The 14,731-nt window shown below is 45.3% G+C and overlaps 1 protein-coding gene across 10 annotated transcripts in view; it reads left to right on the forward strand.

Annotated features, from left to right (window-relative positions):
- Positions 1-14,731, forward strand: part of COL14A1 (collagen type XIV alpha 1 chain) — a 232,915-nt gene that overhangs the window by 175,480 nt on the left and 42,704 nt on the right. For 9 of the 10 annotated variants that reach the window (XR_003038138.2, XR_001501879.2, XR_003038139.2 and 6 more), the window contains exons 41-42: positions 10,111-10,164; positions 10,646-10,717. Coding sequence is in view for 6 of the 10 variants with exons in the window: in XM_059874511.1 (XP_059730494.1) it covers positions 10,111-10,164; positions 10,646-10,717 (126 nt within the window). In the remaining 4 variants the exon portion in view is untranslated. Of the gene's footprint in view, positions 1-7,178; positions 9,106-10,110; positions 10,165-10,645; positions 10,718-14,731 lie in introns of those variants that run through there. The other variant, XM_059874512.1, reaches the window with a different exon arrangement.

A 14,731-nucleotide genomic window follows, 5' to 3' on the forward strand; every position in this document is an offset into this window, starting at 1 on the left:
ATTCTCTTGCCTGGAGAATTCCATGGACAGAGGAGCCTGGCCGACTATAGTCCCCATGGGGTTGCAAAGAGTCGGACCCGACTCAGCGACTCCACAAAGGCCGTATTTGTGATGAATGTCCCATTTCATCAAAGCAAGTTGTGCTTGCTTAAAATATCCTTGAAGAACTGAACTGGAGTCAGCAATCTGGATTTAATTTCTATCATAAATGTCAAGCTCTGATGAGAGATTCATCTAAGGGATATTTTGTTAAATACTAAGATTCATGATAATTACCCCCTTGAGTATCTTCCTCCTCCAGAAAAGGAAATACAAAAAACTAGCACAAAGCTAGTGGAGAGAATGATTTGATTTTCTTTTCCATGGGTCTAGACAGGTTTTTATAAAATCCCAAAAAAACATTCTCCCAGTCAACCACAGTGATGACAGTCTATGCAATTGGGACTTGGCAGATTATTTTAATAAAAAGAGCAGCAGTCGCTATTATTGATGATCGACTAAGTGCAGTGCTCTACAGATGTTGTGTTCTCCAGTCCTCAGAGTAACCACAAATGCTGGGCACTGTCACCCCATTACAGACACAGAGAATCTGAAGCTCGGAAACTTGAAGTAACACAAACTTAAAGTAACGCACACAGCTAGCAAGCATTGCAGCAGGATTCTAATCCACTCTCAGGCCCCAACACTGCACTCTTTCTTTCCACAGAATTATATTAAAGGTTAAGGTGGACTTCGCTAATATGGGCAACTCTTCCAGTGAAGATATTAATAAGCAGGACTCCATCACCGAAGACACCTCACCCGGTGTTTTGGGGGCAGAAGGAGCCCAGTTTGGGTTACTTTCTTGATGAAGTAGAAGCTGCTAGTTCACACATGAAGACTATGTTTCTTTGATTACATTTCACTTTTACTTGGATAATGGCCCATTTGAGGAGAGAACCATTACTTAGTGAATTAGTTTCTTGTTATTACTGGCTTTAAAGATGCTTCTACTACGAGACAGCCTACAAATGATATCTATCTTGCACTCTGATGCCAACACTGTCCTTTGGGGCCAAGGCAGACATGTTTATATTTGAAAACTAGCGGTTCCACAACATAAGTGATCAAGCTGCTGTTTTGTGTTTTCTTTGTTTTTTGAATATACACATTCCTGAGCTTTAGCCTCAGAGATTCAGATACTAATGGTCTTGGGTGTGACTTAGGAATGTATAGTTTAAAAATGATTACTGATTCTAATAAACAGCTAGGTTTTAGAACCACTGGACAATACATTATGTTAAACCTTTTGCAAGTCAAAGCAATTTCTTGGGTTGAATATTGCTTTTGTTTTCATTCACTGGAATCACCACTGCAGGTTACTAAAGCTATACCCGTTTATATATCTATATATACATTTAAATTATACATGTAATACATATATAAATTTGTACATTTTAAAAATAGCGTATTGTGCACCTATATAAAATGCAAATGTGTATGTTTGTATCTGCATGTGTGTGACTGAAAATTCCCCAGCGTGACTCCACATGGAAGCACGCTCAGGGCTGATCTCCGTCTCTAACCTGGCCAGTGTTTCGGGGTCTGAGGCTTTTTGCTCCGTGGCCCCTTAATCTGGTGGCTGGTCTGAAGCCTCTGCTGCTGGTAGCAGCCTGTTCCGTGTGGCCGACTGCCTCCTGGCCCCTTGCCGGTGCTCTCAGGGTTGAAACTGTGCAGCGAGAGTCTCAGTGTTTCTTCAGTCCTCTTGGCTCAAGTTCGTTCTGGTTCAGCAAACGCGTCAGATGCCAGGGGCTCACAGGCCCCACGGTACCCGAGGGAGTGGTGTTTGTCAAAGGACCTGCTCGGCCCTGTTTTAGTCAATCACAGTTCGTGTCAGTGGCCCACCATCCTGGCTGCAAAGAGGGTGTGGAGAGTGACCGTCGCGCCCGAGCCACTGTCCTCAGGGCTGTTTCTGATGGCTGCTGCTGCTGCTGTGCGGTCGCTGTTGTGTCTGAGTCTTCTGCGAACCCATGACCTGTAGCCCACCAGGCTCCCCTGTCCGTGGGATTTCCCAGGCAGGAACACTGTAGTGGGTTGCCATTTCCTTCTCTGGGGACTCTTCCCAGACCAGAGATCGAACCCGAGTTTCCTGCTTGGCAGGCAGATTCTTTAGTACTGAACCACGAGGGAAGCCCGTCTCTGATAACTACATAAGCATAAATATTCTAGCCTCTGACTTTAACTTTAGTTACAACATGCTCTGTGGGCACATCCATTTCATCTTTTAGATGCTGTAGACAGAGTACCTTGAAAGTGCAAACTTTTTCAGTTCAGTTCAGTTCAGTCACTCAGTCGTGTCCGACTCTTTGCCACCCCACAAATCGCAACGCTCCAGGCCTCCCTGTCCATCACCAACTCCCGGAGTTTGCTCAAACTCTCATCCTCTGTCGTCCCCTTCTCCTCCTGCCCCCAATCTCTCCCAGCATCAGAGTCTTTTCCAATGAGTCAACTCTTCACATGAGGTGGCCAAAGTACTGGAGTTTCAGCTTTAGCATCATTCTTTCCAAAGAAATCCCAGGGCTGGTCTCCTTCAGAATGGACTGGTTGGATCTCCTTGCAGTCCAAGGGACTCTCAAGAGTCTTCTCCAACACCACAGTTCAAAAGCATCAATTCTTCAGTGCTCAGCTTTCTTCACAGTCCAACTCTCACATCCATGTGTGACCACTGGAAAACCATAGCCTTGACTAGATGGACCTTTGTTGGCAAAGTAATGTCTCTGCTTTTGAATATGCTATCTAGGTTGGTCATAACTTTCCTTCCAAGGAGTAAGCGTCTTTTAATTTCATGGCTGCAGTCATCATATGCAGTGATTTCGGAGCCCAGAAAAATAAAGTCTGACACTGTTTCCACTGTTTCTCCATCTATTTGCCATGAAGTACTGGGACCAGATGCCATGATCTTAGTTTTCTGAATGTTGAGCTTTAAGCCAACTTTTTCACTCTCCTCTTTTACTTTCATCAAGAACTTTTTAAGAGCCTACAAAAAAATTGTTGCCACCTGAAAAAAAGCATATGTGTTTGCTCTAGACTGTAGAAAAGAAAACTGAAAAAATCAAAATTAGTTAAATGTGTATAAAACATTACACTTGCTAATTTCAGCCATAGTTAAATTTGGTGTTTATTCAAATATCAGTGATTTTGAAAACATATTTTGCAATAGATTTCCTTTTGCTGATAAATCATGGCCAACCATAACTTAATAAGCTGCTCAGAGCCAAATGTTTTCAAAAACAAACTAAAAAAACTTTCAAGTTTTTATAGCAAAAAATATTTTTAATGTGCATTGTGGTTGCATATTAATATTGAGGTGGGACTCTCAAAAAGGAGACGTGCTGGGAGCTGCTCAGCTTATAAAGCACCCCTGTTAGTAGGTGGCTGATTTTATGTACTTAAAAAGAGCATGTGTCGGTTTAAGTGAACTCTCACATTATGCTTCTCCTTTAATCTTCTGTCCCTGTTAGTCATTCTTCATCACTTAATTAAAGGTGTCTGCTTTTCATGAGCAGAGAAGGCAATGGCACCCTACTCCAGTACTCTTGCCTGGAAAATCCCATGGACAGAGGAGTCTGGTAGGCTGCAGTCCATGGGGTCACTAAGAGTCAGACATGACTGTGCAACTTCACTTTCCCTTTTCACTTTCATGCATTGGAGAAGGAATTGGCAACCCACTCCAGTGTTCTTGCCTGGAGAATCCCAGGGACAGGGGAGCCTGGTGGGCTGCTGTCTATGGGGTCGCACAGAGTCGGACACGACTGAAGCGACTTAGCAGCAGCAGCAACGGCTTTTCATGAGGGTGCTTCATGAACAAATGCACAGGTGCTGAGATTGGCTCCCTGGTGTGAAAGGAAACGTCTACAGATCTGGAGATGTTTGCAAAGCGCAGACAGCTCACGTGGTTTTCCTTTTCACCAACTTTATTGCTTCGATATGAAGAGTCGCTGCTGTCACTCCTCACCCTGGATGAAGGGCGAGGAGAGGTCCCGGAGCCGGCCTGAGCTGAGCGGCCTCTGGGCGGGGAGGGTGGACCAGCCTCCTGGGGCCCTTGACCTGAACCCCTCTTCTGGGAACCCCTGCCCAGACCCCCACGCCACGACTGGACACCCTTTTGCGTGTTCCCGTGGAACCCTCTAGTCCCCGCATTGAGGCTTATTGCTGTTTACTTTCAATTGTTGACTTTTCTCAAAACCATCACCTCCTTGAAAACAAACTGTCTTGTTCATTGTTGACTATCCGAAAGCTAGCAGAAACCCAGCACATAGTAGTTCCACAACTATAATTTAATATGACAAACGTGAGGCTTACAAGTGAAAAAAATCTTTCAGAGGTGAATTTAAAATGTGATTGTTAAAACATAAAGCTATGTGATGAAAACATGAACTTTTTTGCAGTTAGAAAGAAACCTGGGGGGAGGGAAATGGCTTTGCTTATGTTTCTAAAATAATATAGAACCTAACATCTTTTATTTTTGAATATTTATTTACTTGGCTGTGCCAGGTCTCCGTCGCAGCAGGTAGGACCTAGCTCCCTGACCAGGGACTGAACCCAGGCCCCTCTGCACTGGGAGCTCAGCATCTTAGCCACTGGACCGCCAGGGATGTCCCCCTAATATATTTTAAATTATAACCAGGTATAGCAAGTACATTTTAATTTGGAATGAGGGAAACAGGAAACTCATAGTACCCTTAAGAATGCCTTTACTGTTAAAATGTTATTTCTAAAAATGTGCATTTGTTCATGAAAATCCATGAATGAAAGTGCTAGAGTGAACTATAGATACTGTGTATAAACAGATAGCTAATGAAAACCTACTATATAGCACAGGGAATTCCACTCAGTGGCCTGTGGTGACCTAAGTGGGAAGGAAATCAAAGAGAGGCTACACACACACACACCCACACTCACACACACACGCATACTCACACACACACGCATACTCACACGCACACGCACACTCATGCACACTCACACACACACGCACACTCACACACACACACACGCATACTCACACACACACACTCACACACACACGCATACTCACACACACGCACACACACTCACACACACACACACGCACACACACACACGCACACACGCATACTCATACACGCACACTCACACACACACGCACACTCACACACACACGCACACTCACACATGCATACTCACACGCACACGCACACTCACACACGCACACTCACACGCACACACACACGCACACTCACACGCACACTCACACACACGCACACTCACACGCACACACACACGCACACTCACACGCACACTCACACACACGCACACTCACACACACGCTCCCACACACACGCACACTCCCACACACACGCACACTCACACACGCACACATACACACATGCACACTCATACACACACACACACACACACGCACACTCCCACACACACGCACACTCCCACACGCACACTCACACACACACACACGCACACTCACACACACACGCACACTCACACACACACGCAGCTGATTCGTTTTGCTGCACAGCAGAAACTAACACCATTGTAAAGCAACTATACTCCAATAACAAAAGAAGGTGCTAGAGTGAAATGCGTGGAACGGATGCTCCTTGACCCTGGCCCGTGCCCTCCATGCCCTGGCTGCTAACAGCTCAGTTACCTCTACTGTAGAGAACTACCCTTGGAAATGCCACCTTGGCTCCGTGCATGTGTGCATGCTAAGTCCCTCAGTCATGTCTGACTGTTTGCAAGCCCATGGACTACAGCCCACCAGGCTCCTCTGTCCATGGGATTCTCCAAGCAAGAATATTGGAGTGGGTTGCCATTCCCTTCTCCAGGCGATCTTTCTGCCCAGGGATCGAACCCACGGCTCTTGTGTCTCCTGCATTGGCAGGCGGGTTCCTTATTACTGGAGCCACCCGGAAACCCAGCCGATGACTGACTGGCTAACCCTGAGGCGCCACCCACCGTGCAGAGCTCCCCGACGAGAGCAGACCTCAGCGAAACCCAGTCCTGACCTAACCCCTGTGCCTGCCCTCTCCTGCCTCCCTCACTACCTGAAAGGTTTCTCCTAGAACACTCCCTCTGTAAAGCATATTAAACTGCGCCTTCATCTCTGTCTGGCTGCACGGGGACCTCGTGGCCGTGGGGCTGGCTCCAGGTGTGGCAAGCGGGCTGCCCTCGTTGCAGTGCACAGGCTCCAGAGCACAGGCTCCGTCGTGGTGGCACTCGGAATCGAACCCGTGTCCCCTGCATTGGCAGGTGACTGGACCACCGGGGAAGCCCCCTCCCTCTATAAATCAAAGGCACAAAAGCCCGGTCTGCTTCTAGGAAACCCCCCCTCAGGTAGTCACTGAAATGCAGTTTCAGCTTCTGGGGCTGGAGAACTCCCGACCCCTTTCCTCCAGGCTCGTGAGGGTTCAAGGGCAAAGCCGGAAAAGATCGGCATGTCTCCCCACCCCCATGCATTTCTGGGCTAATTATACCTGCAATTAATATTTATTTACTCAACTTGATTATCAGAGCACTTCTTCTAGGAGTATCATTTTTATTCCACTTTAATTTTTTTTTTAGTATGTATTTGGTGCCAACCATGTGCTAGGGAGGTATTAGGAATAGAACAGTGAATAAGACATAATTTCTTCCCTCAAAGAAGAAAAAAAAGAAATCTCAGTTTCCGATGAGATGGCTGGATGGCATCACTGACTCAATGGACATGAGTTTGGGTGAACTCCGGGAGTTGGTGATGGACAGGGAGGCCTGGCGTGCTGCAGTCCATGGGGTGGCAAAGAATCGGACACGACTGAGGGACTGGACACCAACAGCTTCCGAGGGGCCCTTTAGGAAGAGCAGTGGTCCCCCACCTTTTTGGCACCAGGGATCAGCTTCGTGGAAGACAGTTTTTCCACGAACCAGCGGTGGGGGATGGTTTGGGGATGATTCAAGCTCCTGACATTCATCGTTCAGTGTATTTCTGTTACTACATCAGCTCCACCTCAGAGCAGCAGGCTCCTGGGGGGTGGGCACCCCGAGAACGCAGAGTGAACCAACATGCAGTCTCCTCTTTGGATGCGACCACACGGGAGCAACAGCCTCTTGCCAAATTTAGTTCTGCCTAACGACATTCCATCCTCTCTCCTCCCACATGATAGGCACCAGCTGTCTGTAAATCGAGCACATTGAACACTGTTCTCGGTAGCGTCCTTCGGGTGATCCAGTGGAGGAGAGTCCTGACGGAGCGCTGCTTCGTGAGCCCCTTCCCCGTGATTGAGAGGGAGGAGCTGATGCGCTTTTTCCTGCAGATCCTCCCTGGAATAGTGCACTGTCTTTTCAGAAAATACGCCTTGGCTTGCTCCCTCTGCATAACATCGCCCTTGCTTGTTTTTGAGAATTTTGCCTCTGGACACAGCCTGGAAGAGAGTCCGGGAAGCCAGGCTGAACTCCTGCCTGCTGGGCAGTGGCGTTGGCCGCGTATCACGTGTGGCCTCACACACGGGAGTGTGCTCGCTTCCCCTCCAGCACTGGGAGAGTTTTAAGGCAGGAAGCAAACGAAGTTCTTTTCAAATGCCTTCTTAAATTATTGAGTATGTCCTCAGAGTCCCTGGTTTTGTTATGTGAACTTCATACAGGAAATACTAGTAGATATAAAAAAATTTTTTTAATGGTAAAGGCTCCTAATCTCTTTTGATCCCAAATTTTCTCACTTATAATATGAAGCAGTTGGGCTGAAGGAGTTATAAGGTTCTGGTTTTCTCTTACATGTTCTGATTTTTTATACCCTCTTCCTGGACATGCTATATTTAAACTCCACGTAAAATAATATCTTTCAACCTATGTCAGTATTAATATTTGTTGTTTAGCTAGCAAATCCAAGGAAGGATGTGTGTGCATGTTTGTGTAATCTAATCTATATCAGGGCCTACCCCTGCAGCTTTCTGACTTAATAATATTTTTGAGTGAATAACTGAAGTGACTGAATAGAGGTAGCAGTGAAAAAACCCACTAGGTCGAATGTTATGAACAAAAGTCCTAAAATCTCAGTGGTTTAAAACAATGAAAACATAATAAATGAAATGAAGCCTATTGTTGGTCGCAGCCCAGCACTGTCCACAGAATGGGTAGAGGAGCTGGGTAGTTAGTCTCTGATCTGTAGAGTCATTTAGGAACTCAAGGTCTTGCCACCTTGAGACACTGATCCTCAACACGTGGGCCCTGAAGCTGTTACAGAAGGGACAAGAAGGTGGAGGATTACCCCCCAGAAATTCTTATGGGCCAGAGCTGGAACTGGCCCCTCTCCGCTGGCCAGAGCTCAGCCCCTGGCTTCGCACGGAATTGCTGAACAAGAGGCTGGAAGATGGAAGCGCACAGCGTGCTCAGGCGGGAAAGGCAAACCACAAGGCCCGGTGGGGTCTGCAGCCTCTGCCTCATCTGGCTCTGAGACTTGCTGATATTTGAACCTGGGGACAGGATGGCCCGCAGACCATCGCTCTTCCTACACACACCCTTCCCATTTTGTGTCTTTCTCCCAACTCACACCATTTCCTTTCGTCCAGCCTCGTTTTTACCCTCTTTTATTTGATTCCTGGAGACAAGGAGAGAGAGTGAAAGGGGGCCACCAAGGAGAAGGGCTTTCACACGCAGGAAGAATGGGGAAGGCTCACTGGGAAAGTGGTGCGCTTCAGAAAGGGAGTTGGGAGAGGCAGCACGGACGCTGGTGGATGTTGGTTTCAACTGATCTGAGAATGGATCCCAGGTGGTGCTAGAGATGAAGAGCCTGCCCGCCCAATGCAGGAGACTAAGAGACCCAGGTTCGATCCCTGGGTCAGGAAGATCCCCTGGAGAATGGCATGGCAACTTGCTCCAGTGTTCTTGCCTGGAGGATCCTCTGGACAGAGGAGCCTGGTGGGCTACAGTCCATAAGATCGTAAAGAGCTGGACAGGACTGAAGCGACTTAGCACAAGAATGGGTTATTCTAGGAGGGGACAAATCCCAAGAGGAGAAGTCCATTTCTCCATGTAGTAGAAGATAATGTCTTGAACAAACTTTGTGAATTTATCATAAAGTTGAGATCAAAGATCCTCTCTCATGTTTTTAATTACACTGGAAAGACCCACACCCGCAGCTAAGAACCACAGCCATCTGACAGTAGGTCACTCCAGATGTGCTTTTTTTTTTAACATTCACATAAAAATAACACACACACATTCAGTGACTGGAGAAGATAAGTTTTAAAGAGCGTCATTTGCTTTCTGTCTTTAACTGTTCCGTCATGTAATGAGCAGCAGATGTGTGTTCACGTGGACTTGCGTTCAGCAAACTTGCCCGGCAGTCGAAACTGTATCACTGCAGGAAGACCCCTGATCCACCCCCAGGCAGTCCTTGAAGAGCTCCAGAGTCACAGATATTGTAGTGTGTATGCGGGTGTGTGTGTGTGTGTGTGTGCATGTGTGTGTTAGTTGCTCAGTTGTGTCCCACTCTTTGCGACCCCATGGACTATAACCTGCAAGGTGCTCTGTTCATGGATTCTCTAGGCAAGAGTGATGGAGTGGGTTGCATTCCCTTCTCCAGAGGATCTTCCTGACCCAGGGATGGAACCTGGGTCTCCAGCATTGCAGGCAGATTCTTTACTGTCTGAGCTAAAAGCGAGCCCGATACTGCAGTACTCCTAATCTGTAATACACTACTAGATTCCTGAGATAGGGGTTCCCTGTCCCCAAACTCTTAGGTCCTGAAAGACACTAATTTGTCTTTGTGTCTGGTCGTTAATGACCAGAATTGATCCCCCTTCTCACTAGTTATGTTTAATTTAATAATAATAATAAAAAAACACTTTCTGAAAATAAGTTCCTGTGGCATTTCTTACACCTAACATTCTTCCATTGGGCGATTTCATAGAGCCAACAGACACAAAAGTCTTTGCCAAGAACAGTTCCCATGAAGGGTTTAAAAGCAGTGAATCCTTGGAAGTTTGGAGCAAATGACAGGACTTGCTGCCCCAAATATGAAACGGGATTAAATGCAGCTTTTCTGAAAGCCATATAAAGCAGCTGCAGAGCTGACACGCCATGTTTTTCTTCCCCCAGGGCTTTCCTGGAAAGGACGGATCCTCCGGCCCTCCGGGCCCACCAGGGCCAATTGTAAGTATTTCCAGGAACTCCTGGGGCGCGACACTGCTTCAACGCCACTCGCTTCTCGTGAGAGCTTTCCTGCTGCCAGGCCTTCGCTTTGCAGCCGTCTTTGCTGCAGTGTGGTGGCTCAGCCTCTGGGTCAGCACCCTTCCTAAGCACCCTCTAAAGGAATGTGTCCGGGGGGCTTGATTACTGCACCTCTGAGCCGCTTTGCCATAAGATCACCTGCACTGGTTTCTTTTTTTACTAGACACAGGTAAGGCTTGAATTCGAAAGAACTACATCTAACCAACACAGTGGAGACTTTTCCAAAAAGAGTCTTCCTTAATTCTGTGGTAGTTGGAAACAGGAATAAGCAGTGAGTCCTGAAGCTGGCTTCAGGAAGGTGGCGGGGCGGCAGGGGTGGGAGGCGGTGTTTGCTGCCCCTTCTGGACAGCTGTTTTGTTGGGAACGCCCGTCTTTACCTTTGCTCCATTTTCCTGTCCACTAGGGCATTCCCGGAGCCCCTGGAGTCCCCGGGGTCACAGGAAGCATGGGACCCCAAGGTGCCCTCGGACCGCCTGTGAGTATGTGGCCGCAGCCGGTCAGGACGGCTGCCCAGGCATCCTTCTGGCTTATTTTTGTGTTTAAATTGACAGCGTCTCTTGTGTCAAAATGTGTTTCCGGTATTGGACTCTCGGGGAATCTGTGAGGAAAACAGAGACTCTCCTAGGATAAAGATTAAGATGAGACTGTGTGTATATCAGGGCTAAAGACAAATGGTCCCAACAGGGAATGATCTGCAGCTACACTTCCGCTTATATATATTTACATTGTTTGTTATTCTGTATTTGGCTAAGTTAACTCAATGCATCTTTTCAAAGGTTAGGTACAATGATGTCTATTAATTAGGCCTGTCTTCTGAGCAAAAAATTTAAGTCTGGACAAAGTCAAGGATTAATAATGATGGGAATAGGTTTTTCTTCCCTAAGTTGTATGAGAAAGGCAGAATTTTGCCTTAAAACACACACTAACACATAAGATGGACAGGGAGGCCTGGCGTGCTGCGATTCGTGGGGTCACGGACAGTCGGACACGACTGAGCAACAGACCTGCACACGTAAGTGAACAGCGGTGTAAATGAAAGCTCAGGGAATGAAACAAATTATTTAATTACTAGTTGTAATAATAACTATTATAATTATTAACTATAAAAAACTAATAATTATAAAATAAGTAATACAATCAATTATATAATAAAATATCATTAAACAATATGTTAATTAAATGATTGATATTAATTTTAAATATCAATTGTTTTATTAATATCAATTATATTTTATCATATATCTATACAATGTATTTATAATATAATTATATTATACACAAATTCTAATTAAATTAATTATATAGTATTCTTGCCTTGAGAACCCCATGAACAGTATGAAAAGGCAAAAAAATAGGACACTGAAAGATGAACTCCCCAGGTCGGTAGGTGCCCAACATGCTACTGTAGATCAGTGAAGAAATAACCCCAGAAAGAATGAAGGGATGGAGCCAAAGCAAAAACAACACCAAGCTGTGGATGTGACTGGTGATAGAAGCAAGGTCCGATGCTGGAAAGAGCAATATTGCATAGGAACCTGGAATGTCAGGTCCATGAATCAAGGCAAATTGGAAGTGGTCAAACAAGAGATGGCAAGAGTGAATGTTGACATTCTAGGAATCAGCAAACTAAAACGGGCTGGAATGGGTGAATTTAACTCAGATGACCATTATATCTACTACTGTGGACAAGAATCCCTTAGAAGAAGTGGAGTAGTCCTCATAGTCAACAAGAGTCTGAAATGCAGTACTTGGATGCAATCTCAAAAATGACAGAATGATCTCTGTTCGTTTCCAAGGCAAACCATTCAATATCACAGTAATCCAAGTCTATGCCCTGACCAGTAATGCTGAAGAAGCTGAAGTTGAATGGTTCTATGAAGACCTACAAGACCTTTTAGAACTAACACCCAAAAAAGATGTCCTTTTCACTATAGGGGACTGGAATGCAAAAGTAGGAAGTTAAGAAACACCTGGAATAACAGGCAAATTTGGCCTTGGAGCACAGAATGAAGCAGGGCAAAGGCTAACAGAGTTTTGCTAAGATAACACACTGGTCATACCAAACACCCTCTTCCAACAACACAAGAGAAGATTTTATACATGGACACCACCAGATGGTCAGTACTGAAATCAGATTGATTGTATTCTTTGCAGCCAAAGATGGAGAAGCTCTATACAGTCAGCCAAAACAAGACCAGGAGCTGACTGTGGCTCAGATCATGAACTCCTTATTGCCAAATTCAGACTTAGATTGAAGAAAGTAGGGAAAACCACTAAACCATTCAGGTATGACCTAAATCAAATCCCTTACGGTTATACAGTGGAAGTGAGAAATTGATTTAAGGGACTAGATCTGATAAATAGAGTTCCTGATGAACTATGGACGGAGGTTCATGACATTGTACAGGAGACAGGAATCAAGACCATCCCCAAGAAAAAGAAATGCAAAAAGGCAAAATGGCTGTCTGGAGAGACTTTACAAATAGCTGTGAAAGAAGAGAAGCAAAAAGCAAAGAGGAAAAGGAAAGATATACCCATTTGAATACAGAGTTCCAAAAAATAGCAAAGAGAGATAAGAAAGCCTTCCTTAGTGATCAATGCAAAGAAGTAGAGGAAAATAATAGAATGGGGAAGACTAGAGATCTAGTCAAGAAAATTCAAGATACCAGGGGAACATTTCATGCAAAGATGGGCTTGATAAAGGACAGGAATGGTATGGACCTAATAGAAGCAGAAGATATTAAGAAGAGGTGGCAAGAATACACAGAAGAACTGTACAAAAAGGTCTTCATGACCCAGATAATCACAATGGTGTGATCACTCACCTAGAGCCAGACATCCTGGAATGCAAAGTCAAGTGGGCCTTAGGAAGCATCACTACAAATGAAGCTAGTGGAGGTGATGGAATTCCAGTTGAGCTATTTCAAATCTAAAAGATGATGCTGTGAAAGTGCTATACTCAATATGCCAGCAAATATGGAAACATCAGCAGTGGCCACAGAAGTGGAAAAAGTCAGTTTTCATTCCATTCCCAAAGAAAGGCAATGCCAAAGAATGCTCAAACTACTGCACAATTTGCACTCATCTCACACACTAGTAAAAGAATGCTCAAAATTCTCCAAGCCAGGCTTTAGCAGTATGTGAACTGTGAACTTCCAGATGTTCAAGCTGGTTTTAGAAAAGGCAGAGGAACCAGAGATCAAATTGCCAACATCCGCTGGATCACTGAAAAGCAAGAGAGTTCCAGAAAAACATCTATTTCTGCTTTATCGACGATGCCAACACCTTTGACTGTATGTATCACAACAAACTGTGGAAAATTCTGAACGAGATGGAAATACCAGACTACCTGACCTGCCTCTTGAGAAACCTGTATGCAGGTCAGGAAGCAACAGTTAGAACTGGACATGGAACAACAGACTGATTCCAAATAGGAAAAGGAGTATGTCAAAGCTGTATATTGTCACCCTGCTTATTTAACTTATATGCAGAATATATCATGAGAAACTCTGGGCTTGAGGTAGCACAAGCTGGAATCAAGATTGCAGGGAGAAATATCAATAACCTCAGATATATAGATTACACCACCCTTATGGCAGAAAGCGAAGAGGAACTAAAGAGCCTCTTGATGAAAGTGAAAGAAGAGAGTGAAAAAGTTGGCTTAAAGCTCAACATTCAGAAAACTAAGATCATGGCATCTGGTCCCATCACTTCATGGGAAATAGTTGGGGAAACAGTGGAATCAGTGGCTGACTTTATTTTTGGGGGCTCCAAAATCACTGCATATGGTGACTACAGCCATGAAATTAAAAGACACTTACTCCTTGGAAGGAGAGTTATGACCAACCTAGATAGCCTATTCAAAAGCAAAGACATTACTTTGCCAACAAGGGTCCATCTCGTCAAGGCTATGGTTTTTCCAGTGGTCGTGTATGGATGTGAGTTGGACTATAAAGAAAGCTGAGAACTGAAGAATTGATGGTTTTGAACTGTGGTGTTGGAGAAGACTCTTGAGAGTCCCTTGGACTGCAAGGAGATCCAACCAGTCCATCCTAAAGGAAATCAATCCTGAGTGTTCATTGGAAGAACTGACCTGAAACTCCAATACTTTGGCCACCTCATGCGAAGAGCTGACTCATTTGAAAAGACCCTGATGCTGGGAAAGATTGAGGGCAGGAGGAAAAGGGGACGACAAAGGATGAAGTGGTTGGATGCCATCACTGACTCGATGGACGTGAGTTTCAGTAAACTCCAGGAGTTGGTGATGGACAGGGAGGCCTGGAGTGCTGCAGTCCATGGGATGGCAAAGAGTCAGACACGACTGAACGACTGAACTGAACTGAATTGAATACTTATTAATGGAACTAATTATTTTCCCATAACATCTTATGGAAAAACCTGAATGAGCTCTTTGGGCAACCCAATACCTCCCATTTTTGTGCTTCTGATCTCAGGTTGGATGGATGGAGAGGTCGGGGTAGGCTGGGGG

This window comes from Bos taurus, chromosome 14 (genome assembly GCF_002263795.3).
Source record: "Bos taurus isolate L1 Dominette 01449 registration number 42190680 breed Hereford chromosome 14, ARS-UCD2.0, whole genome shotgun sequence".
NCBI lineage: Eukaryota > Metazoa > Chordata > Mammalia > Artiodactyla > Bovidae > Bos > Bos taurus.